The sequence below is a fragment of the Suricata suricatta genome, chromosome 3 (assembly GCF_006229205.1).
Source record: "Suricata suricatta isolate VVHF042 chromosome 3, meerkat_22Aug2017_6uvM2_HiC, whole genome shotgun sequence".
Classification (NCBI taxonomy): Eukaryota; Metazoa; Chordata; class Mammalia; order Carnivora; family Herpestidae; genus Suricata; species Suricata suricatta.
In genome coordinates this window covers 67819764-67846772 of record NC_043702.1, presented here as the reverse complement: position 1 = coordinate 67846772, position 27009 = coordinate 67819764, and the positions used below count along the sequence as shown (strand labels likewise).

The following is a 27009-nucleotide window of genomic DNA, read 5'->3' as shown; positions in this document are numbered from 1 at the left end:
AGTAATACTGTTTTCTAAAGCATACATTTAGAAAGAAAAGGAATTTTAAGACACTAGCAATTTTCAAGTAGAAGAAATGCTTCATTGTCATGTTTAACGTTTAACATTTAGTTGTGCTGATATTAATTTTTTGTAATTTGGTTACTCCTTTTTTGTATTTGAGGCCATATTGGTACTCTTGCTATTTCTTTGATTTCTTCTGATGTTTTCAAGCTTATAAGAATGTCTTCTATAGTCATTCTAGGTTGATATTTCAAAGTTTGTCTTTGTATTGATTAACTCTAAAATTATAATTGAGACAGCAGTTAAATTTCATCAGTGAAAAAGGTGTATATCTACACAACATCTGAGATAATGGAAAATATCTGTGTAGGTTCTAGAATACTATCTTAATGCATTTAATGTTTACTTTATAATATTTCTTTTAGTATAATGAGTTCATTTTAAAAAAGGCTTTGATGCTAATTCAGAGATCCATAATCTGCTCACAATGTCTTTCACATGTAGTTTTGATGATAACTGACAAGCTGTAAGTTAATTAGCACAGAACTTACTAATGAGGATGTTAAAATTTAATTTAAAAGTGAGGATTTTTATTTGTATACTCTGGACAAATTGAAGGAAATTCAATCATAAGTATGATAAGCATTTCAGGCACTTTTTCCTCATTCAGGTACTTTATTAGATAACAATGAGAAAATATAATTAACTTAATAATAGCAAAGTTTTGAAAGTATGCTAAGATTGCTTGTCTTTAAAACCGGGGATAACCCAAAACCAAAGCAGTAAAGTAAGGTCTGTTAATTAGCATGGAAGACAGCTTCTTGAATTAATATGTGGTGTTAATTAACAGGAAGTCTGATGTTGTGTTGTAATTACCACCAATATTTTTGACATACTGAGTGACTGAAGGTGAATTATATAGATAGCAATTGAGTAAACACTTTTGTGCTTAAGAACGTTTTCCTTTGTTTCTGTTTTCTAGAAATATGGACAGACTTCTTAGACTTGGAGGAGGTATGCCTGGACTGGGCCAGGTTAGTATATATCGACTTTTAGTGTTTCTTTGTGTGTAAACTACATGTCTTTCTCTAGTTATCCAAAGAGAAAGAAAACACTCCCAAGAAATCATCTCACAGATAACCTTATGGTAAGAAGGTTACCTTATTGCTGGTTGTTGTATTGCAACAGTAAATAACATGTGGAGAACATTTTCTATTATCTTAATTTAATTTTGTCCTAGGAATAAGAATTTTCTATTTTTTAATTTAAAATTTGAGGGTATGCAAGATTATCAGTCTTGCCTTTTATAAAAAAAGGAGTCAAAATATCTTATTTCTGGGTTTACAATGTAGACTTTCAAAGTAACACGTGAAAAAGTAAACATGGCCTATTCTTGGCAACATCAAGAAAACTGACCTATAGAATGTTTGTATGTACAGTTTTAGAACTGATAAATTCCTTATAGTAGTTATGATACATGGATTAATTAATAATTAATATGTAATACCTCTTTTATTTAAATTTGGTATGTATGGTTTCTTTTACATTCTTATTGAAAGTAAATTTATTTTCTGTTTTAATACAGTATTTATCTTCATGCTGTTGGGCAAATGGCCTATAGATAGATTTTTTATCTCAAAATAGTTATTCTGCTTTTAGTTGAAGAAGAAACTTTTGCCCTTTTTTGAGTTTTATACTGATTATCTTTCCAGTCTTCCATTCACAAAAGTGATAACTATGTGTTGTTCTTTTCCTGAGACTGATGTAATATGTTGTTTAACGACCAAATTTTAGGATTTTTTTTCCCCTAAAGTTTACTTATTTTCTTAGTAATGAGCATAGGCTCATTGTGGGATATCGAACTTACAACCCTGAGATCAAGACTTGCATGCTCTTCCAAATAAGCCAGCCAGGCACCCCTGGAAAATAATAATAATAATAATAATTATTATTATTATTATTATTATTATTCTTGCCTACTGTTGGGACTGGTTTGCAGATCCCTGAGAATATTTTTATAACCTACCTTTATAACCCTTTTAGTTACCAACTTTCCCTCATTTCATTGGCAATGAGTTTGTCTTCCTTCATTTAAAGTAATCTATATTTGGTGAAAGAAGGAAAGTTTTGTTTTAGATTTCATGGTATTTTCAGTGTGGCGGCACTTTTTCCTAGAGTAGATCTATCATGGCTTCTATTAGTAAACTTTTTACCTTTAGGAAACTGGAATCATTTTGTGATTCTATATTGCATCCTTGCATAGACATCAGCTATTTTTATTTCTGTTAGTGTTGAATATTTCTCACGTTCCTTTATTGGCAGTCAACCTGTTTCTTTATAATTCTTCATTTTTATAAGAGCCATGAAATGCATTCTTTTAAGAGGACTGAGCCTCTTAGAATTTGACCTTTCCAAAGCTTTTCCCGTACTTTTGTAAGCATTCTAGATAGATTCTAGAATTTGCTAATTTATTCTGAAATGAGCAATAACAATGTTAAGGCATATGAAAGTGACAGAAGTGAGCTGAGGTGGTTTGTAGGTACTGCAATTTTATCTGCAAAATGTAGGCAATGATGATTGCCTTAGTAGAATTCCTTTTTTTTTTTTTTTGCCTTAGTAGAATTCTTACAGGAAGTTGCAACAAACATAAATATGAAAGTAATTTTTCTTAAGCATCAGATGCAATAAGTTATATATCCATGCTGGAAATCCAAATCCAATCTGGGGAAATTTCTGGATGTGAAATATGGTTTTACTGACCACAGATTGAGATATATCGTATATCAATGACCTTTGCAGTGAGTGAAAAACTAAGTTTGGTTCAGTAAGGTCTATTTGGTTTCTTAGAGGGAGAGGGAGACAGAGAATCCCAAGCAGTTTCTGCACCGTCAGCGCAGAGCCCGATGTGGGACTTGAACTCACAAACTGTGAGAACTTGACCTGAGCCACAATGAAGAGTGGGATGCTTAACCAACTGAGCTTGTCCTGTATTTCAGTTTGTTAGGCCAGTATATTGATTTTCTAAGAACATTGTTACTTACTCTATAGGTATCTTACATTTTAATAGACACGTAACAATTATGTTATAATACGTGCCTGGCACATATTAACTACTTTGGATACTAGTGCTCATTAAAAACAGTGTGATTTGAAAGTAGAGTGGGATTTCTAACTTTTTACACAATAAAGGTAAATAAGACTGAATTGAGAAGATGTTTGAGCTAAACTTTGAAATCAGTGTATTGTAACACATATTCAAAATGTTGGAGAATAGGTGATGTAAGGGAAAATAATGAGGAAAGAATGAATGAATTTGGAGTAGATTGTGAAAGGGTTGAATGCCATTCCTACTGATTCTTACTTTTTTCCACATAGGCACTATAGCTTATAAACTTCTTTCTTTTAAGCAGAGTTATGAGATAATTCAATCTGTATTCTTGAAAAGTAATTCTAGTGTTAGTTTGTAGAATAGATAGAAAGAAAGAAATTGAAGTCCGAGTCATCAATTATATGAAATACTTCTGACTTTTAACCTTTCAGGCACATAGTAAGATTTTACTTCCCCATCATTTTTTTAAGCTAGCCTCAACATGATTTTTGCTTTGACCAGTGGAATGTGATTTGGAAAATAATAGGTCACTTTTATGTGGAAGCTTTAAAACTCAGTATGATTTGCCTGTCCTGATAATCAAGGAAGCATGGAGATCTTTGTTAGCTTGGATTCCTAAGAAGGAATGAAAAACATGCAAGTTAAAATCCTTTGACTTTTGTGTGAAATGTTGTAATTATTTTGGCCTCTGGGTTTTGTTTTAAGAAACATGATATAGGCCAAATAAGCACATACACAGGCCTGTGTTACCTGTAAGTTCTCAGTCTATCTTTTTTGATACAGACCCTTAGTAATTTCCAGATGCAAAAATAATGGAAGATACTGTAGATGAATGATCAGAGGAGGCTTTCTGAAAGTGGTGCGATGTAAGCTGAATTTTGAAGGAATATTTCAGGTAGATTGATTTAAACAAAATAACTTTCTGAATTGGATGTGTTATAGTGTATTTGTTGTAACTCCCAAATCCATGCATAACTAATAACCAGTTTTCTGTTCTGTTGGGTCTTTGAGTAGAAATGTTTCAGTTATTTGTCTTTTGAGTTTTGGTCTAATGTTTTATAGAAAGTGTTAACACAGCAATGGGAAAAAATACATAGAATGAATGAAGAAATAATACCATTTTCATAGATGAGGAGTTTTAATATCAGATGCCAGTTATCCAATTTAATCACAAATTCGGTGAGTTCCAGAAAAATATCAGCCAGCATTTTCATAGAGTTAGAAAACTGATTCTAAAATTCATATTGGTGGGGCCCCTGGGTGGTTCAGCTGGCTAAACATCTGGTTTCTGTTCAGGTCATGATCCCACCGTTCATGAGTTCAAGCCCTGTATTGGGCCCTCTGCTGTCAGCACAGAGCCTACTTTGGATCCTCTGTTTCCCGTACCCAACCCCACAAGGGTGTTGTTTAGCTCTCTCAAAAATCAGTATATTTTATAAAGTATGAAATTCATATAGAAAAAAATAATCTAAAAATAGCAAAGAAATTCTTAGAAAGGAAAATGAAACTTGCTTTACCAGATATCAAAATATATTTTAATATTAAATGGCTCAAGTAGTGTAATATTGGTATGTAAATAGATCAGTGCAGTCAATTAAGAAGTCTGGAAGTAGACTTATGCATATATGGGAACTTGATTTGTGATAAAAACTATATTAAAAGTTAGGTAAGGGAGGCCTGTTCATTAAATGATGGTGGAACAAGTGGCTTTCTATATGGGGCGAAAACCAATACTAGGTTCCTACTTTATTCTATACACAAAAATGTACATGGATTGAAGACTGAAAATCAAACTTTATAAGTTTAGAAGACACGCCAGTTAGGATGGTCATTATCCCAAAATAAAACAAAAAACAAAAACAACAACAAAAAAACCCCACCACAATTAGAAAATCATAGATGTTGATTAGGATGTAGATAAATTGGAACCCTGTGCATTACTGGTAGAAATATAAAATTATGTTACCTCTGTGGAATACAGTATGGTGGTTCCTCAAAAAATTAAATGTAGAATTACCATATGACACAGTAATTCTATTTCCGGGTACATATCCCAAAGAATTGAAAGCTGAGACTCATGGATTTTTGTACACTGGTGTTCATAGTAGCATTTTTCACAGTAGCCAAAAGACGGAAACAACTTGTGTCTCACTGATAGATGGGGAGATAAAATGTGATCTGTACATGCTATGGAATATTATTCAGCCTTCAAAAGGAAGGAAGAATCTGACATACCAAATGCAACATGGATAAACCTGGAAGACATGATGCTAGGTGAACTAAGCCAGTCACAAAAGGACAAATACTGAATGATTCTGCTTATATGAAGTACTAGTCAGATTAATAGAGACAGAAGGGAGAGGGGCTGTTGTAAGGGATTAGGGGACCTAGGCACGTGGTTTTTAGTATTTAATGGGTACAGGGTTTCAACTTGGGAAGATGAAAAAATGGATAGTGGTATTGGTTGCAAAACAGTGTGAATGTGTAAATGTACTTAAAGCTATGGAACTGTAAACTTAAAAGTGGTTAAATGATCAATTTTGTGTTGTGTGTTTTTTACCGCAATAAAAATTTCAGTTACTGTATTTTTGTCATGAAATTAATACCTACCATAGATGTTTCTTAAAAGGGTTAAATAAAATAACATGTCAGTCACACAGTAGATAGCCCAAAAAATTTTTTTAGAAGAAAATTTTGTCTTTATGACCTCAGACTAGGAAAGCAGAACTCATAAGAATACTAATTTGACTACTTCAGTACATTACTACCTCTTGTCCCAACAAAGACTGTGGAAACAAATTTAAAAGACAAGGAATAGAGGGAGAGAAGATATTCGTGACACAGTTGTCTGCAACACATTTAGCAGAACCATAACTCAGTAAGACAATAAACGATAACCTCGTAGAAGAAAGAACATGAAATGATAATTTATAGAACAAGAACTGCCAACAAGCATAGGAAAAGATACTTAGCCTCACTGTACATTAGAGAAATGAAAAATAAAACAAGTATTAGATTTTTAAAAAAAATAAAAGTCTGTTGAATTAAGTGTTGATAAAGATTTTGGAAAGTGAAGATTTTCGTGTAAGCTTTTTTCCTTTGGTTAGGTGTAGGTATGCAGTATGGGTGTGGGAATTGGTTAAGGATTGTATATCAGTGTTTAGAACGTTACCTGGCAAATAGAGAACCATAAATATGTTGAATGAACACACTGTGTGGCGTATAAATGGTTGAGGTCCCTTTGGAAATTAATTTGACAGGTATGTAGTAAAATTGAAAATGTCCTGACTTCTGTGACTCAGCAATTCCATTTATTCACTTTAGAGAAATTCTTACGCATATGTCAGGACACATGTTTAAGGATATTTTTCATGATACTGTTTAGATTTGTGAAAAATTGTGAAATACCTAAATTTCTATCTTTGGGAAAATGTGTTATTGGAATATAATGGAATTCAATTATTAGGGAATGGAATTATTATACTACAGTTTAAATGGGCTAGATTCCTAGACTTATAAACATATTAAGGGAAAAATTCAGGTTTTAAAGAGATTACACAATATGAAAGCATTAATGTTAATTTAAAAAAAAAAACACTTAAACATTTTTTTTTTTTACATTTATTTTTGAGAGAGAGAGACAGCATGAGCAGGAGAGGGTCAAAGAGAGAGGGAGACACAGAATCTGGAGACAGGCTCCAGGCTCTGAGCTAGCTGTCAGCACAGAGCCTGATGCGGGGCTCGGATCCACTAACCATGAGATCATGACCTGAGCCGAAGCTGGATGCTTAACTGACTGAGCCACCAGGCACCCCAAAACAACACTCTTTTAAAGGGTACATAATTTAAGTAAAAGTATAACAAGTTCTACAGCAATACTATCCAGTAGAACTTTCTGCAGTGATGAAAATATTCTCTATGGACTCTAATACAATAGCCACTAGCCATATTTGTCTATTAAGCATTTATGAGTAGAACAACTAAACTGAATTTTAAATTTTACTTAATATTAATTTCAGTTAATTTAAATTTAATAGCCTCATGTGTTTGTTCAGTCCATGAAATGTGCCTAGTATGACTGAAGAACCCAATTTTTAATTTTAATTAAATTTATTATTACATATAGCAAGCAACTACTATAGGCCTAGGTAAATCAACACAAATTCATGAGAAAGGAGGGAGGCAAAAGGAACTTTTACTTCATGTATAATGTTTACTCTTTTCATTTTTACTTTTATTTTTTTTTAATTTTTAAAGTTTATTTATTTTGAGAGAGAACACAAGTGAGAGTGGGGGAGAGGTAGAGAGAGAAAGGGAGAGAATCTCAAACTCTGATAGTACAGAGCCCCATGTGGGGCTCCATCTCACGAACCTTGAGATCAGTCATGACCTGAACAGAAACCAAGAGTTGGACACTTAACTGACTGAGCCATCCAGGTGCCTCTGTTCTCTTTTTAATAAACGAATGAACAAAACTAACTAAATGAATGAAGAATGAAGAAACTAACTAAAAGAAGTAGTCAATGGGTACCATTAAATGATGTTAAATAACGTTTTCCGTGGTACTTTTTTTTAATGCTTATTTATTTTTGAAAGAGAGAGAAAGACAGCATGAGTGGGGGAGGGACAGAGAGAAGGAGACACAGAATCCAAAGCAGGCACCAGACTCCAAGCGTCTGCATGGAGCCTGACACGAGGCTCGAACACACGAACTGTGAGATCATGACTTGAGCCGAAGTCAAATGCCTAACTGACTGAGCCTCCTAAGCGCCCCTCCTTTAGTACTTTTTAAAAAAAAAGTCACCAAGTAAAACAAAATCAGAAATGCATCTTAATTTATTTTTCAGTACTTTTTTTTCATGGCTTGCGTAGGCATTCCATATAAATCGAGAGTGGTTGTCATCAGAGACTAGACTTGTAGAAGATGATTTTCCAAGTGAGTTGGGAAATCATTAGAGATTTTTGAGCAAAGGAGCTAATGCTTAAAACATTTTTTAAAAACGTGGGTACTCTGAAGAGGAGAAGTAAGATGGCAAGCATGGAAGTAGAGACAAAAGGCTACCACAATACTGTTTTAAGATAAATTACAGATTTTTATAAAAGGCTTTTTTATGATATGTTCCTTGAGCTCTTTAGCTTGTTTGTATTGACAGTTTTTATATACTGATGTATGCTTCTGGTTACCTTTTTTTCTCTTTGATTCTTTGGGTATTCTATCCATAGATAGATATCCATATCCATCCTCTGAACATTTACAAAGAACCATTCTAAACTTGGTAGATTAATTTGACCATTTTTCTGCCTATTAAGAAGTAGGGAAGGGTCAAGAAATTGTAATTGTTTTATTTCTTTGCTTAACTACAAATAAATAGTGATTTTGCTTTGAAACAAAGCAAAAATATAAGATGCCTTTAATTTTTTTTCATTTGCTGTGCTTGTCAGGTAATAATTTTATTATTTTAAAAGTATAGTTCCTAATTATTCATGTACTTGAGCTGATGTTTCTACTGTAGAAAATTAAGAAAGGTCAGGTCACTAGCAAGCTAATTAGAGCATACTCTTTCTAGTTGTCATTGTAATGTATTTCTTGTGAATAGATATTAAACCCAGTGAAAAATGTGGTGCTCTTGAGAGGTCTCAAATCTACTCTGGAGTGCTCTCAAGTAAACAGAAAACAAATTCCTGGTGGGTGCATTGTGATTACTCTGTGTCACTTTGTTTGAACATTCTAGTGAGTGGTCTTCAAGGGGAAAGATCTTTGACACTTGAATGTTAAACTTCTAATTTAATATGAAATTACCATAAGTGGTTTTGTTTGAGTTCTTTAAGGGGAACAGTTATTTTCTTTTTTATTTAAAATTTTTTTTAAGTTTATTTATTTATTTTGAGAGAGACAGAGACAGTGCGACCAGGGGAGGGGCAGAGAGAGAGAGAATCCCAGGCAGGCTTCGCACTGTTGGTGCAGAGCCTGATGTGGGACTTGAAACCCACAACTGTGAGGTGATGACCTTAGCTGAAATCAAGAGTTGTATGCTCAAACTGACTAAGCCACCCAGGCACCCTGGGAAGCAGTTATGTTCAATTACAGTGAGATTATCTTCCAAAATTACATTCTGATGAATTAGAGCACCAAAATTATGAGGAAAAATGACACATTAAGATTTTAAATTTCAAGTCAAGTATATGATGGACCTATATGACATTTGATACCATTTTTGTAGAAGAAATATATGGGATGAGAAATAGGAGAAGATACCCTTGTGTAACATAGGAAACTAAGATATTGCAGTATAATCTCAATATGCCAAATGTATGGGATATTACGATCTTGAAAATCTGGTTTATATCTTTTTCTTCCCTACCCTCAACATTGTTTTACATACTAGAATTATTGGCTGTCTTGCTCATTGGGAGCATTGATCTTTGGGTTTCCTATCTTAAACTTTTGTAAGCTAACTTGTAACTTTTCAGATCATATTATCATTTGGACAGTTGTCTAGACATAATACTCATTTAAAATCTGGACAGATATGGTAAGTGTTCTTTCCCACAGCACACATGCAAGGTGGTTCTTTGTAGGAGGTTGTCTGGGTTGAGTGCCCCGGAAGCATGCTACCAGGGCAGGGCAGTAGTCTCCCTCGGGCAGCTTCCTTCCAGTGCCATTTTTCAAACTTGCTGGTGGTTTCTCAGGCTCCTCCTGCCGGGACACTGATGCCTGTGTTGAACACAATGGGAAGACATACGGACAATAAAGAACAAATTAATGATTTTGATAGTTACACTTTTCTCTTACTCCTATGTACGTTTTCCCTCTTTTTACCCAAATACATTCTTACCTCTCTATGGTAGCTCTCTTTTCATTAGTTCTTTTTTCCCTCGTGTTCTAAACACCAGAGCCGAAGTAATTGAAAGCAAAGTGCTAATCAAAAGTAGATAAACTAACAAAACCTACTTTTGGTAAAGCACCCTTTTCGGTTTTATAGAAAAGGTGTTCTTTTACTTCATGGGAACTGCTTATTTCATTACCTAGTAGAATACATTTTTGTTATCATGAAATAGGCATTATCACTGTAGGGAGAAAATTTTTATTTTACTTTAGTTTGCACCTGGTTCCACAGTTTCTGGCTGTTATTTCCTTCCATTTCCCCCTCTAATTTCTATTTAAACATTTTTTTGTTTTTTATTATTTTTTATTTTAGAGTGAGGGAGACTGTGAGAGGGGGAAGGTGGTGGAGTGGGGAGGGATGGGGAGAGAGAGACAAAGAAAGAAGAAAAGAAGTGAATCTTAAGCAGGCTCCACACTGAGCAGGGTCTATCCTACAACCCTGGGATCATGACCTGAGCCAAAATCAAGAGTTGGATGGATGCTCAACCTACTGAGCTACCTATGCAGCCCCCTAATTTCTGTGATATAGACTAAATAATCTTTGAATATTTTATAGTTCAGTCTTTCAACAAGACTCTTCCTTAGGGGTTTCCTTGAGCTGTGAACATTTGTTTTTTTGTTGTTTAAACATTTTAATGTTTTATTTAATTTTGAGAGAGAGAAAGAGACAGCGTGAGCAGGGGAGGGTCAGAGAGAGAGGGAGACACAGAATCTGAAGACAGGCTCCAGGCTCTGAGCTAGCTGTTAGCACAGAGCCCAACGTGGGGCTTGAACCCACAAACCACGAGATCATGACCTGAGCCGAAGTTGGACGCTTAGCCCACTGAGCCACCCAGGTGCCTCTAGGGCCGTGAACATTGTAACAATATAGAGAGATAGCCAGATACTCAGAAGAGGGAGGAGTGGGATTTGTTAGTGGGACTAAGGGCAAATATGTGAATCCATAAAGAGAACCCACATATTTTTACAGTTATCAGGATTCCCCCAGAATATATAGAAATAAGTAAAGCTAGAGTTGGAACACAGATCTGATGCCAAGTGTATTCTACATCAACTACATCTGTCTCAGGTAAATAATCTTATAGTGTTGTCACTGGCTATGCTACTTGCTTCATAAATTAAAAAATTTTAGACTGGAAATTTTTATTGTAAAATGTAGGTGAAGAATAAGATGCTTTAAAATTTTTTAGGAAACCTAAATTTTTTGAGAGGATTTTTCTTTATTGCAACATGTAAAATTCATTTCATGTTTTAAGAATATTTAGGGACTGACTAAATATTTCATTTTTATTCCCTATGATAATGTATACCTTGATATATTGGTAAAAGCAGAGTATACAAATAGTACAACTTTTTAAAGAAAGTTTGTGTTCCTTTCTCCTTTTAGTTAATGAAACATTTTCCCTACTATTCAGAAATTGATTAGTGCTCTAAACTGATTGTCAAAATAAATTGTTACATTAAAAAAAAATTACTTGTAGAAAGAGGCTTCTCTTACTAAGCGAATTTGAATGACCAGTCTTGTTGTACCTTGACTTGTAATAATGAAAGAAGAGGTACAGAGAACTGTTTTATTTGAATAATAGACTTGCCAATTAGCCATCAAGTGCTTCCATCTGTGAAATTTTTGATCAGATGGGTTCGCTGGGATGTTTCCAGACTAGGGCATCATAAATGGCACTTGAAAACTGTCACTTTGATGATGAGGTTTCAAGTACTACACTGCTTGATGCTGTGGAACCTTTTTTTCCTTTTGCAGTACCATGTTTTTTTAGAACATACTGATCCCACTTATGAATTCTGTGGCATCAAGAGAACTTGGGAGACCTGCCACTGATGTAAAGTTCTGCTTAATCTGCTGCTCTGGCCTCTGCTGAGATTGGTTTTAAAGCAGAGCATTAGCAGCTTCTTTAATGGCCTGCACAGTGACGTTGGTTGGAGATCTGACTGGCACAGGCAGGCGATGCTCATTGCCCATGGGCCATGAAGCTGGCACACACTGGCAAGTTTCTTTGTACTTTCCCAGTAACATACGCGCATTTTCAGATGTCTCCCTCCCTTAAATAAATGTAGAGTAGTCTAAGTCTACGTAAGTGTTGAGATTTCTACATGTAGCAGTTGCATGGAATGAATTTAACATCTGTACACTTTTTAGGATTTAAATTAATTATTGGTAATTACTACATTTTAAAATGTATAGTAATTTGGAAAGATACATTTCTGGAAATAATTGTCATACATTTTTTTCTCACTATGCCATATCTTCCTTGCATGGTCTTATCATTAAAAAAGTGTTTTTAATCTTTATTTTCGAGAGAGAGAGAGATGGACAAAGAAACAGTGTGAACAGGGGAGGAACAGACACAGAGGGAGACGCAGAATCCAAAGCAGGCTCCATAGTCTGAGCTGTCAGCACAGAGCCCTATGTGGGGTTTGTTTGAACCCCCACAAACCACAAGATGATGACCTGAGCCAAAGTCTGACGCTTAACCAACTGAGCCACTCAGGTTCCCTGCTTATATTTTATAGGATGTTTTCCTTAGTAAGTTGACTTCTTTGAATGTGGATATGTTAGAATCCCTCTCCGATCCTCAGTTTGTGTAGGGAAATATTCATCCTTTGTCACTGTGGATGGACACCAGCTTCGCTTTCTCTCTGCCTTGGCACAGATCTCTGATCTGTCTAAAATCCCCGAGAAAGGCATTAGGCAAAGATGATGAAAGTCCACATTCTGGAACTAGTCTAGATCTGAATGGTAGCTGAGATCTGTGGAAGAGGAAGAGAAAATTGACAATACAGTATCTGTATACAGGAGAACAGATGTTTGGGATCTTGTTCCTGTGCATTTTTCTTATTTTCATACATTAGCATCATCCTTTCTGAGCCATCTCCCAGTAGGGGGTGGGAGGAAGTATTAATTCAAATGTTTTGTTGTTTGTTATTTTGGATTACCTAACCACTGTGCTTTTTTTATTCTCAGGTTTGGCTTTTGTTCCCTCTTCTAGGCAAAAATGTCCAGGAGTTAATAAGTAGCATTGATTAAGCAACAGGTTGCCATTTTACAGGTGAAGAAACTGGGGCATATGGCAATTAAGTAACTATGACATTTGAAGGAAAAAATAATGATTTCAGAGTAGAACTGAAAGACTTTTAAGTGCTCCTCTGTAGAGCATTAAACAGTAGTATAAGAAAAGGAGAAGAGAAATAGATGTGACAGTGTGACCTGTGTCTTCCTTTTCAAAAGAATAGGGGAAATTCCCTGGGCATTTTGACCACAGCTTTATTGCTCTGTAATAATTTTTTTGTTGACTTTTTCCCCCCTGTCTCTTCCTTTAATTCCTCTGAATTAAAAACTCTGTAATCTTTTGGTTGCTATCCCAAATTGTATTATGCATACATGAATGCTTAATTACATTAAGGTAGAGGTCAGTAGTATTTCTAGGAAATCTTGGAGATGTTTCCTATCCCTTAATCTCTTACCTGTTATGCCTCAGAACTTCTGAGTTTTTATGCTTCTATCATAAATCATTAGCATAAGTCAGGAAGTTTTTTTGAGAATTGAACAAGGTAGTTTTAAATAGGTAATTACTTTTAAATAAGTAGTATGACTTCTTAAAGAGTTCAGAAGTTAGAGTGGCACCTGGGTGGCTCAGTTGGTTAAGCTTCCGACTTTAGCTCATGTCATGATCTCACAGTTTGTGGGTTTCAGGCCTGCATCAGGCTCTGTGCTGACAGCTCAGAGCCTGGAGCCTGCTTCAGATTCTGTGTCTCCCTCTCTCTCTGTCCCTCTGCTATTCATGCTGTCTCTCTCTGTTTCTCAATAATAAATAAATGTTAAAAAAAAAAGAATTGTGTATAAGTTGAATAAATGTCCTCGTCATTTCTGTCATCTTCTCTAGAAACAACCACTCTTACCAGTTTCTGTACTTCTAGAGATACTCTGTATTAGTGCTGTCCAATAGCACTTTCTATGAACAAAGAAATATACTCAGATGTACAGTATGGTATCTACTAGCCACATGTGACTGTAGAGCCCATGAAATATTGGTGGTATGACTGAAAAGCTAAATTTTTAAATTTAATTGTAAATAATTTAAGTTTAAAAGTTTATTAGCGACAGAAAACAAACCATTGGGAGTGCTGGGGAGGGGGTGCAGAGATGGAAGAAGACAGAGGATCTGAAGCAGGCTCTATACTGACAGCAGAGAGCTAAATGTGGGACTCAAACTCATGAACCATGAGATCATGACCTGAGCCAAAGTCAGATGCTTAACTGAGCAACTCAGGAGCCCCTCAATAATTTAAGTTTAAATAGCTACATATAGCCAATGGGTACTGTATTGGACAGTGGAATGTACATACATATTATCCTGAATATTGTCTCTTCCCATATTTAGTATACATAAAGCTACCACATTTTTCTTTAAGTGATTGTTTGCTATTCCCTTTTATGGATGAACCATGACTTACTTAACCCATCTTCTATTGATATACACTTAGATTGTTTCTTGTATTAATGTTTTTGAAAAGATACTTACTGCAACATTGGCAGCTTTGAATTTAGGCATCACCACTTACCTTGATCACTGCACACACTGGTTAACTTTGAGCCCCAGCTTCCTCATTTATACTATAGGCACAGTACTACTCATTTGGCAGGATTATGTGATTATTAGAAGCAGTGTTAAGTAATGGACCCCCAGAATGGTGCTAGGAGCCCATATTAGGAGTGGTAGATAACGATAGCCTTACTGTTAATTTATTTTAATAATGAAACCATAACAACCCAGAGGACTGTATTTAATGTTGAATTATGGCAGAACATTCAAAAGGCTTCACTTAGCCCAATTTAGGTTTGTAAGTACAGATAGTTTCCACCTTTTATTCACTTGACTTCTCTGAATTGTACATAGCCATCTGTAGATTACTTTTCGTATGCTAATCTAGAACTTTTTTATATCAGCTGGCAAAATTGTACATTTCAGGCTCTTACATGGTGCCTTCTTTGTCAGGGTCTTCTTTAACCAGGGTCACTGAATTTTTTTTTTTTTGGTAGTTGACATTCAACATTATATTAATTTTCAGATGTACAACATACTGATTTAGTATTTCTTTGCATTGCAACGTGATTTAGCTGCCATCTGTCACCATATGAAGTTTTCCCTGATGTTATTAACTATGTTCCCTGTGCTATACCTTGCTTCCTCACATATTATTTATCTTATAACTAGAAGTTTGCACCTTTTAATCTCCTTCCCCTATTTGCCCATTCACCCTCTGCCCCTCTTCCTTGGCAACCACCAGATTGTTCTCTGTATCTAAGAGTTTGTTTCTTCTGTTTCTATCTTGTTTTATTCATTGCTTTGCTTTTAGAATCCACATGTAAGTTAGATTATATGATATTTGACTTATTTCACTTAGTATAATATCCTCTAGGTCCATCCATGTTGTTGCAAATGACAAGAGTGGTTCTTTTTTGTGGTTGAGTAATTTTCCATTGCATATATACCACAGCTTTATCCAGTCATCTGTGGATGAATGCTTAACTTGATTCCATATCTTGGCTGTTGTAAATAATGCTGCAGTGAACATTGGGGTGCATATATCTTTTTTAATAGTGTTTTTGTTTTTTTTGGATACATATTGAAGTGTGGAATTGCTAGATCATATGACAGTTGTACTTTTAATTTTGGGGGGGAACCTCCATACTGTTTTTCATAGTAGCTGCACCAATTTACCTTCCTATCAACAACACACAAGGGTTCCTTTCCCTCTACATCTTTGCCAACATTTGTTATTTCTTGTGTTTTTCATAATAGCTATTCTGACAGGTCTGAGATGATATCTCATTGTGGTTTTGACTTGCATATCCCTGATGATTAGTGATGTTGAGCATCTTTTCATATGTCTCTTGGCTATCTATATGTTTTCTTTGGAGAAATATCCATGTGCTCTCTCCATTTTTAAATTAGATTGTTTTTTGATATTAAGTTGTGTGTGTTCTTTATATATTTTGGATATTAGCCTTTTATCAGTTATATCATTTGTAAATATCTTCTCCCATTCAGTATGTTGCCTTTTTGTTTTTTTAATTTTTTTATTGTTGTTGTGCACGAGCCTTTTATTTTGATGAAGTACCTTGTGTTTATTTTTGCTTTAGTTGCCCTTGCCTGAAGAGACAGCCAAAAAAAATATTGCTCAGACTGATCTCCGAAAGCTTACTGCCTGTTTTCTTCTAGTTTTATGGTTTGCAGAATTAAATTTAAATCTTTATTGAGTTTATTTTTGTATATAGTTTAACAAAGTTGTCTTGTTTCATTATTTTGCAGGTAGTTGTCCAGTATTCCCAGTATCATTTGTTGAAAAGACTGTTCTTTCTTCATTGTTTCTTGCTTTCTTTGTTTTAGGTGAACTGATCATATAATCATTGGTTTATTTCAGGGCTCTTTGTCTGCTCCTTTGATCTGTATGTCCGTTTTAGTGCCAGTACCGTATATCTTTAACTACGATAGCTTTTATATACCTACAGCTTTTTTGTTCTTTCTCAAGAGTTTTTATAGTTCCTTACAAGTTTTAGGATTATTTGTCCTAGTCCTATGAAAAATGTCACTGGTATTTAGTAAGGATTGAATTGAATCTGTAGATTACTTTGGATAGTGTGGACATTTTAATAATATTCTTCCAATCCATGAGCGTAGTATATCTTTCCATTTATTTGTGTTACCTTTTTAAAAATTTTTTTAGTGTTTTTTATTTATTTTTGAGAGACAGAGACAGTGTGAGCAGGGGAGGGTCACAGAGAGGGAGATACAGAATCTGAAGCAGGCTTCAGGCTCTGAGCTAGCTGTCACAGAGCCTGATGCAGGGATCAAACCCATGAACCGTGAGATCATAACCAGAGCCAAAGTTGGACACTCAACTGACTGAGCCACCCAGGTGCCCCTATTCGTGTCATCTTTAATTTCTTCCATCAATGTCTTATAGTTTTCAGAGTACAGGTTTTTTACCTCCTTGCTTAAATTTATTTCTAGGTATTTTATTCTTTTGGTGCAATTGTAAATGGGATTATCTTCTTTATTTCTCTTTCTCTTTCTTTTTATTTTTTTATTTATTTTTATTTTTGAGAGACAGAGAGAGACCGCACGAGCAGGGGAGGGTCAGAGAGAGAGGGAGACACAGAATCTGAAACAAGCTCCAGTCTCTGAGCTAGCTGTCAGCACAGAGCCAGATGCGGGGCTCGAACCCACAAACCGTGAGATCATGATCTGAGCCGAAGCCGGACGCTCAACTGACTGAGCCACTGAGGCGCCCCTTATTTCTCTTTCTGACAGATCATTAATAGCTTATAAAAAGGGAACATTTTAATTTTTTATCTTGCAGCTTTATTGAATTTATTTAATAGTTTTTTGGTAGACTCTAAGTTTTTCTATATGTAGTATCATGTTACCTACAAATAGTGATAACTTTACTTTTCCAATTTAGATGCCTTTTATTTCTTTTTCTTGTCTGATTGCTCTAGCTAGGACTTATAATATTTTGAATTAAAGCAGGTCACTCTGTTAATATAACATTGTATTTGAATATTGTATGTAATATTGGTGAATAATAGATATAAAAAAGGCTCTAGTATTATTTAGAAGTAACTGTACATCTTAAAATTATATGGACTTGGAAGCATATTATGAGTTTTGGTATTAATTTTTTCTTTAGTATTTTAATACTGTTGCCTATTTGAAATAAAACTTTAGGATTATATTGAAGAAGTAAACTTTTTTGAACACAATATATATCTTTTCATTAAGGTTTTAAGTTTTTCTCAGCAATTTTTGTAGTTAAGTGTCCAGAATTTTTATATTTTGTCATATTTGTGTCATATTTCATATTTTTAATGCAATGGTTATGTTGACTGTAAAACAGATAGTTTTACCTCTTTCTAATCTGGATGCCTTTTATTCCTTTTTTTTTTTAATTTTTAATGTTTTATTTATTTTTGAGAGAGAGAGAGAGACACACAGCGTGAGCAGGAGAGGGTCAGAGAGAGAGGGGGACAAAGAATCCGAAGCAGGCCCCAGGCTCTGAGCTAGCTGTCAGCACAGAGCCCAGCGCGGGACTTGAACCCACAAACCGTAAGATCATGACCTGAGCTGAAGTCACACACTTAGCCAACTGAGCCACCCAGGTACCCCCCCCACTTTTTTTGAAGTTACTGGAACCTGTAGTGAAATTTTGAATAGATGTAAAAGTGGGCTTTCCTGTCTTGTTCCTGATCTTAGGGAAAGCATTTATTCTTTAACCATCAAGTGTATTAGCTATGCGTTTTTAAATAGATATACCTTATTAGGTTACAGAAGTTTCTTACTATTTTTACTTAGTTTTCATCTAGAATGGATATTGGATTTTGTTAGGTTCATGTTTTTGTTTTTGTTGAGAGATCATATTGACCCTTTATTATTATACAATGAGGTTCTTTAAATTGTTTATTATTAATATAGAGATTCCAGTTTTCTTTTTGATTAGTGGTAATGTACATTTTTTTCTAGTGAACTTATTTGGGTCTTTATTTAACCTACTTACAAGTATCTTTCCCGTAAGCAGCCTATAGGTGGGTCTTATTTGTTTTTAAACCGGTTTAGTAATCTTGGCTTTTTATGATTTTTTTCTTCTTTTTTTTTTTTTTTTGAGAGAGAGAGAGAGACACACACACACACACACACACACACACAGTATGAGTGGGGGAGGGACAAAGGGAGAGAGAGAGAATCCCAGGCAGGGATTGTCATTGTCAGAGCAGAGCTTGATGCAGGGCTCAAACTCACAAACTGTGAGATCATGTCTGAGCCAAAATCAAGTTGGATGCCTAATCAACTGAGCCACCCAGGTGCCCCTGTCTTGGCTTTTTAATTGAGATATTTAGGTCATTTACATTTAATGCAAATATTTATATGATGACATTTAAATCTATCATATTAATGTTTACCAATTTTTCTCAAATAGCATAACATAAAATTTACCACTTTAACAGTTCTTAAATGTACAATTCAGTGACATTAGGTATATTCTCACTGTTGTACAATCACTACCGTCCATCTCCAGAATTTCTTTATCTTCCCAGACAGAAACTCTGTACTTATTAAACAATAATTTCTCATTCTCATCTTTCCCTAGTGCTTGGCACATGAGCAAGGGGGCCAGAGAGAGTGGGGAGAGAATCCCAAGCAGGCTCTGTGACAGTGAGATCATGACCTGAGCAGAAATCAAGAGTTGAATGCTAAACTGACTGAGCCACCCAAGTGCCCCAGGACATAACATTTTTAACACGTTGGTCTATTGCCCATTTAAATAGTTATTTTTCTTTTTAATATTGAGTTGTAAATATTTTATATTAAAGATCTAAATATATATTTTATATATAAGCACCTTTATATAGTTTGCAAATATTTTCTTTGAATCCATGAGCTGTCTTTTCACTTTCTTGATGGGGACCTTTGAAACACTAAAGTTTTTCACATTTACTGAAGTACAGTTTATGTTTTCTTTTTTTTATAACTTGTGCCTTTGAAGTTGCACCAAGAAATCACTGTCTAATGAAAGTTCATGAAAAGTTATTCCTCAGTTTTCTTCTAAGAGTTTTATGATTTTAGGTCTTAAATTTATTTTTGTGAGGCACTTTGTGCATGATGTGAGGTGGGGATAATGCTTTTGCATGTAAATTTTCTCAGCACCACTGAAAAGGTGCCAATTCTTTTCCCATTGAATTGTGTTGGTCCCTTTGTCAGAGACCTTTTGACTTCTGATGTTAGGATTTATTTCTGTACTTTTAATTCTGTTTATTGATCTCTGTATTTCTCCATATTGTACTTTTAAGATTTTTTTCTCCTTATCACTGGTTTTTAATTATGGTGTTCTCTGCATTGATGTTGATGTTTTTTGTGCTTGTGATTCTTTGAGATTCCTGTATCTGTAGGCTTATTTTCGTTGTTTCAACAAATTTTGATATTGCTTTTTAAAATATTTTTCTGTTCTTTTACTACTCATCTACCATTCAAGGATCCCAAAGACATGTATATTTTTTCTCATTGGAGTTTACTTATACATTTATAGCTCATTTATGGCACTGTTAATTTTTTCTTATCTTTTTGGTTTCTTCATTTCATTTTCTATTGCTGTGTCTTCAGGTTAACTCATCTTTTCTTGTGCAAGATTTAATCTTCCATTTATCTCATCTAGTGCATTTTTTATCTTAATATTTTTTCACTTTTTGGTCACCCATGGACATCCTGGAGTTTAAACCTCTACCAAGCCTGTCAAAATTTACTCCTATTTCATCCTATTACCACTGACATAATTATAGTTTTCACCTCAGGAACTTTTATTTGGTCCTTTTATGTCTTCCATGTCTCTGCTTTTTAACAACTATAATAACATTTTAGTATCCTTTTCTGCTACTTTTAACATCTTTTCACAGTTCTGAATTGGTTTCGATTGATTGATCTCATTTGCTTGTCTGGTCATTTTTCACTAGTGCCTAACATTGTGAATTTTGCCTTGTATGCTGGCTGTTTTTTAGTCTCATAAATATTCTTGACATTTGCTATGGAATGCAGTAAGCTTCTCGAATCTATTTGATTCTTTCTAGTTTTGCTTTTAAAAATTATTAGGTGAATCTGGAGCAGTGCTTAGTTTGAGGCTCATTATTTTCCACTATTGAGGCAAGACGCTTCTGTCTAATCAGTGCCTTTGCATTTGGAGATTTTGCAGTTTTGTTGATGGGATCAGGCACTATTTCCAGTGCTATGTAAGATGTAAGTGTTCTTCTCTCTAATCCTTTTGGGTGGTTCTTTCCTCAGCTTTGGTTAGTTTCTTCACACACATGTACTTATCAGCACTCAGGAGGAACCTCAAATCTCTGGGTTTTCTCTCTTAGCAGCTATTTTGTCAGCTATTATCAGTACTCTGTCCTGATAGCTTGAGCTGCTGTGGTCTCGCAATAATCTTAGTTCCATCACCTCAACTGAGAGGGTCCACTAGACGCTGCCTGTGTCCCTTCCCCTGCACTGTAGCTTAGAAACTGTCTTAAGGCAGTCAGCTTGGAGGGTAAGTAAGACTCCTCTCTGTGTTTCCCAGTTCTCAGAGATCAGTCCTTTGTTGCCTGATCAACCATGTCTTACAAACTGCTGTTTTATATAGTTTTATCTGTTTTTTGTTTGTTTTAAGTGGGAATGTAAATTTAGTCTTTGTTACTACATCTTGGACATAAGCAGATCTCTCTTTTATTTACTTTTTAATGGGAAAATTTTGGGACTAGATATTCTAAATCTGGTTCTGTTTTCTACTTAAACTTTATAGAGATCAATATTAAAATTGTACTGAAAAAATACACTGAAATTCAATAATTAATTGAAACCATGTTAACTGAAAGTGTCATTTTTAGCATTCATTTATGGGTACCTAAAATTGAATGTGTAGTGCTGGATTTCTTAAAGAAGATAGTATGAATACTAACAGCGTAGATTGATAAATTAATTTACATTGGAATTTAAAATTCATTTTCCTCCAAAAGCACCATTATAGAATAAATAGTTAGCATTTGTGGAGCACTTACATGTGCCAGGCACTGTTCTAAGTACTTTATTTATTTATTTATTTTTTTCATAATATTTTATTGTCAAATTGTTTTCTAAGTACTTTAAATATATTAATTCACATACTCTTTACAACAGCTGTACGAAGTTGGGTTTTGTTGTAATCCTCATTTTTCAGATAGGCATGTCTCAGCTGAGACATGAAGAAGGTTACAAAGCAAAATGCTGAGCCACAGATTGGGAAAGAGTTACCTAACATATAGTGGAAAAAGCACTAGTTATCAATATATATATTTAAGAAACCAGAAAGATGATGTCCATTTTTAGATGAGAAAAAGACACAAACATTAGAAGAAACATGAGTATAAACTATAAAAAAACTGTAAAAGTGTATAATCACCTTAGTAAAATCTAGTAATGATAAATATTTGTCTGCTCTACAACCTAGCAGATCTTTTCCTAATTATGTTCCCCGGTGAAGGTCTCCCACATGGATACAGGAACATTCATAACAGCATTGTTTATAACAGAGGTTGGTACCCTTTTCTTAAAGGGACACATAGTAAATAGTTTAGGCTTGTGGACCAAATGGCCTTTGTTGCAATTATTCAATTCCACTCTGCCACTACAGTGTTAAAGCAGCCATATGTAATAAAAAAAAAATATATGAATGGGCCTGGCTCTGTTCCAATAAAACTTCATTTTCAAAAACAGTCAGCTGGCTCACCCACAGGCTGTAGTTTGCTGATCTCTATTTCATAATATCAAGAAATTAAAAACAGCCTATTGTCCATCAATAGGAGAATATGTACGTAATTTTGCTTAACAGTGGAATTTTGTAAAGTAAGTGATTTTCACAAACCAACATGATTAATCCATACTAATATAATGGAAAAAGCAAGTGGAGGAATAATACATTCTATATGAAGTTTTTGTATACAATTTAAAACATGAAAATATTATAATACTATTTATTATGTGTATTTATTTTTGTATAGTGAAAGTATAAAGAAATGCATGATAATCACCAAAATTAGAGTCGTGACTATACTGGGGTATGGAGAAGATACAGACACAAGAGTTTCAGCTCAACTGTTTTAGTGATGTTGTATTTCATAAGCTGAGTAATGAGTATATTACATTATTTATTATATCTATTTGTACCTCTTAAATATTTTATAAGTTTAAAAGAAGCGAAGTTTAAAAGTAACAAAATAATAATGAATAGTTAGAAAAAACATTTCTTGTTTACACTTTGGATAGATGTCACTTGGCTTTCTCTTCCTCTCAGTTGCTGCCTTATGAGTATCATTGGCCTCTCTCACCCCAGGAAAGCAACTTTCTACTCTGAGGCCTGAGACAGATCAGCTCTCCAAGTGCCCAGTCTGCTACTATTTTGGTTTACTGTCTCAATCTCTTGTTCTCTTTCTAGTATGCTTCAGGTGTCTTAATTTCCTTTTCTGTAGCCTCTCATTTATTCTGCCTTTTGCATGTATTTATCCTTCTGGGAGAAGGGATCTAAAGTTCTTAATGGAGACCACACAAGCAAAGGATTGCCTTTGGCATTTTCATGTATGCTTGGCTTTCAGAGGCATCAGAATGCCTGCTGGCATGTTTGTGGGTGAGATAGTGATCAAAAATAAAAGCTAAAACTGCATTTATTTATAAAGAGATTGAAGAGTTATTTATTGAGCATCTTTTTTGTGGGTATTGGGTAATCTTTATGTAGTGTGATTCTTTCAGTTACATCCATAACCTTCTCTTAACTTTTTGTTTTTTCTATTAAGGTATTCCAACAGGGAGCAATAGTATTATGCAGAGCACCCACCCAGATGCTGTGTGGAGTAACAAACAAGCGAATACAAAGCCCTTACAGAGTGTTTTACTTAATGGAGACTTAATGACATAATAAGGAGAAGAGTTTGTAGTAAAGAAAATCTAGTGGGGCTAAGTTAGAGCACCTCTCAGGGCCTCCCTGGAGAGAGTCCACTGTTACCAAGGCTAGAGGCAGAGTTTGGAGAGACCTGCAGGGCAGTGTACTCTGAACTGTGAATGTTTTCTTGCCTAAAGTAAAAGACGTATTTGTTGGTTAATGAAAGATTATTTTAGCATTTGGTAAGAAAAGACATTTTAAAGTAGATGCTGTTTTCCAACAAGAATAAAAATACCACATGTGTATCGTTAAGATACAAATTTCATTTGTATTCTTTTTATTAGAGAGAACTGTGGGTCCTTTTAGTCAGGTGCTTTATTCTTAAAAGTATTACTTATTTAAAAATAAAGAAGTTAAAAAAAAAAGGGAGGGGTCGCCTGGGTGGGTTAGTTAAGCATCTGACTTTGACCCAGGTCATGATTTCACAGTTCATGGGATCGATCTGACACGCTTCAGGCTCTGTGCTGACAGTGCAGAGATTTTGGATATGGCTTGAAGGTATTTCCTGTCTTGATTGATGGTATTGGTATTTGCCCTGCTTCCCCAGGAGAAACATGCAATCACAGTGTACTTACTCCATTTCCTCTACATAGTTAGTCCTCAAGATTCGTAATATGGTGTCTGTTGTCTAAAAGGCTCTTGAATGTATTTCTTATGTCATTGCCTTTGCTTAATTCAGACCTTTACATAATTTTTATCTGTACCCTTCTTATCACAGTATCCCTTAGTAAATCTTGGTACTACCAGAAATGCCATGCCCCTTTTAAGATGTAGAACTGATTAGCTTATTCATTTGTTTAAACATCCTTTGTAAGGCTTCTGTCATTTTCACTCTAGGATAAAAATTACTGTCCTCAAGCCCAACTGTAGTGTATCTTGAGGGATTAGGGAAAGGGGAAGGCTATCTCTCCTAAAAGTGGATCAGAATCACCTGGGAGCTTTCTAAAATGATAGATGTAATAGAATGTCATTGTTACTGGTGAATACGGGTCTTTTCACTTAGGTGTAACAGAGCAGAAAGAAGATTGAAGACTGGTATGTGAACCGCTTTATAGAATCACTGCTTTGATCCTTTTTTGAGTTGATCTCTTTCTAGATTTTTGGTCCTTTGTGAGTTGTCTTTTTCCAGCTTTCTCTTGTTCCAATCTTATACTATTTTGTAATTCCCATGTCATTCCGCTTCTGTTCATTCATGACTCATTCTCTTGAAACAAATGCCCTTTGCCGCCATTGTTTGTCTAATGAATTGTACTTCTTTTTTTTTTTAAGTAATCTTTACACCCAATGTGGTGCTTGAGCTCACGACTCTGAGATCAAATATTGCATGCTCTTCCAACTGAACCAGCTAGGCACCCATAAATTGTACTTCTTAACTTTCTTTCCAGACTGTTTAAATAATCCTCTTTCTCTGGAAGTCTTCTGTGATGTGTCAGTCAGGAAGGCTGGGTTATGCTTCAAGAATAACGCCGGAATCTCAGTTACTTAAAAATACAAAGTTTTCTTTTTCACTCATGCTGTATGTCTGTCCTGGATCAGCTGGGTGCTCCTGGGTGGTATTATCCTTACTCTGGGACTCAAGCTGACAGAATGTTACCGTTGAGCTCTGGCTCTTAAAAACCTTTGACTGGAAATGACCAGTCACCTCTATATTTCATCGGCTAAAGCAAGTCACATGTTCACACCTAAATTCAAGAGGTCAAGGAAGTGCAGTCCTATTATGTGCTGGAGGGAAGGACCAGAAATATTTGGATAGCAGTAATTATCACATATGATGTCTTCAAACCTGATTAATTTCTTACTTCCTACTGCAGCACTTTGTAAAAACCCATTGCATTTCACTGAGTTGAGATTATAATAAAATCCTATTGTAATGTTGTATGTGATTCGTTTGTCGATTGGCTCTGGATCTCTGAACTTCCTACTCAGTTAGCCAAGCAAACTTACCCCAATCATTTCATTAACCTCAAAATGGTGAAATCCTTTGGTTTCTAAGTTTGTGTGGTTCTCAACCTTGGCTGCATGTTAGAATTCCCTAGGAATAAAACAAGGTTAGGAACCACTGGCTTACATGTTTAATTCTTATTTGCTTTCTGGGGAAGGCTCTTTGAAAATAGGCCTTGTTTTTATTACATCTCCAAAGCTTATTCTCTTTTCTATTTTTTTATACCAAACTCCATTTACAATTATACACTCATTTTTACTTGTGTATTATCTGTCTCCAACATACATTTTACGGACTAGCACCACACCTCATTTGTTCATCATATACCTGGTACATGTCATATGTAGTGTGTAGCACACAGAGCTTTCCTATCTTTTTTCTTTTCCTCCTAACCATGCCTACATTCACCCAATTTTTTGGATTTCTTCTCTTGTGTAGGGTGCTTTTATATATTGTTCTTCGTCTTTCTTTTTTTCCATGAGGTGATATAAATAACATGTTTGAAAAATACTAAGCAAGATACACTGTAAACAGGCCAGGTTATTAGTATTCTGCGTTAACACCTCTAGGGCCTGGCTTTTATGGCTAAACAGTTAGTGGCTCTAACAGCTGATCACAGTACCATCCGCTTAACTCTTCAGCTCCTTTGATTAGTGATCCAGCTAATCCTAGCCTTGAACTTTGTGTCTTCTTTTCCAGCAGTACCCATTGCTTAAACGTCAGATAATCAGCCTTTTATAATACTGTTTGTTAAGACAGTATTTTGTTCTGAGAACTATATGTGAAAGGGAAATTGTCCTTATAGCCTTAGATTTAATATTTGCACATATTCTATAAATCACAAATACTACATATTATTATAACATTTTGTATAGAAAAACACATCTTTTTTACTCTTTTATAACTATATATTATTTTAAAGCATGTCAGAGAATTCCAGACTATATTTTATATTCTAAAGTGCTAAATATTTTTTGTAAAGAGGAAAATATGGATACGAAAAAGTACTTCTTTTTAAGATGGCCTTTTTAAAAGTCCTATCTTCAGAAAAACATCCGTTGAAATTAAAGCACTATTAATTTATATTTAATTTAAGAACTCATGACTTAGCCCATTTTATTGTTTAAAAAGCTTTGAATAGTAATTTGCAAGATGATAATTGTGCCTTTCAGTGTGTCTTTTTTATGCCCCCTTGGAATGCCTTTTCCCAACATCCCTCTCTCATTTTTGCTTGGAAATGTTCTGCATATTCTTTAATTCCTAGCCAATCGAAAGATTTTATCAAGTAGATTCCTCTGACTTTTGTGCCCCTTATATACCTCTAGTTTTGCAATTAATCTACTGTGTGCATTTATAATTTTGTCTCTTTCTTGCCTGTCTTCTAGTTTCTAAACCTTTTAAGGCCGGGGGCATATCTGCCTTTGTATAGCCAGCAAGTAGGCTTTCCTCTTGTGGTTGTTGAGTGAATAAATAAACACATACATTCTGTGTATGTGTGTATAACATATACATAGCATTGTGTACTAATTCAGAAGGAGGACCAATAGATTATGG

At 34.9% G+C, this 27009-nt stretch overlaps 1 protein-coding gene across 1 annotated transcript in view; it reads left to right on the top strand.

Moving 5' to 3' along the window:
• PSMD14 (proteasome 26S subunit, non-ATPase 14) overlaps nucleotides 1-27009 on the top strand; it is a 94638-nt gene that overhangs the window by 8187 nt on the left and 59442 nt on the right. The window contains exon 3 of the mRNA XM_029934492.1: nucleotides 986-1037. Within this exon, the coding sequence (XP_029790352.1) occupies nucleotides 990-1037 (48 nt within the window). The 5' untranslated portion in view covers nucleotides 986-989. The remainder of the gene's footprint in view (nucleotides 1-985; nucleotides 1038-27009) is intronic.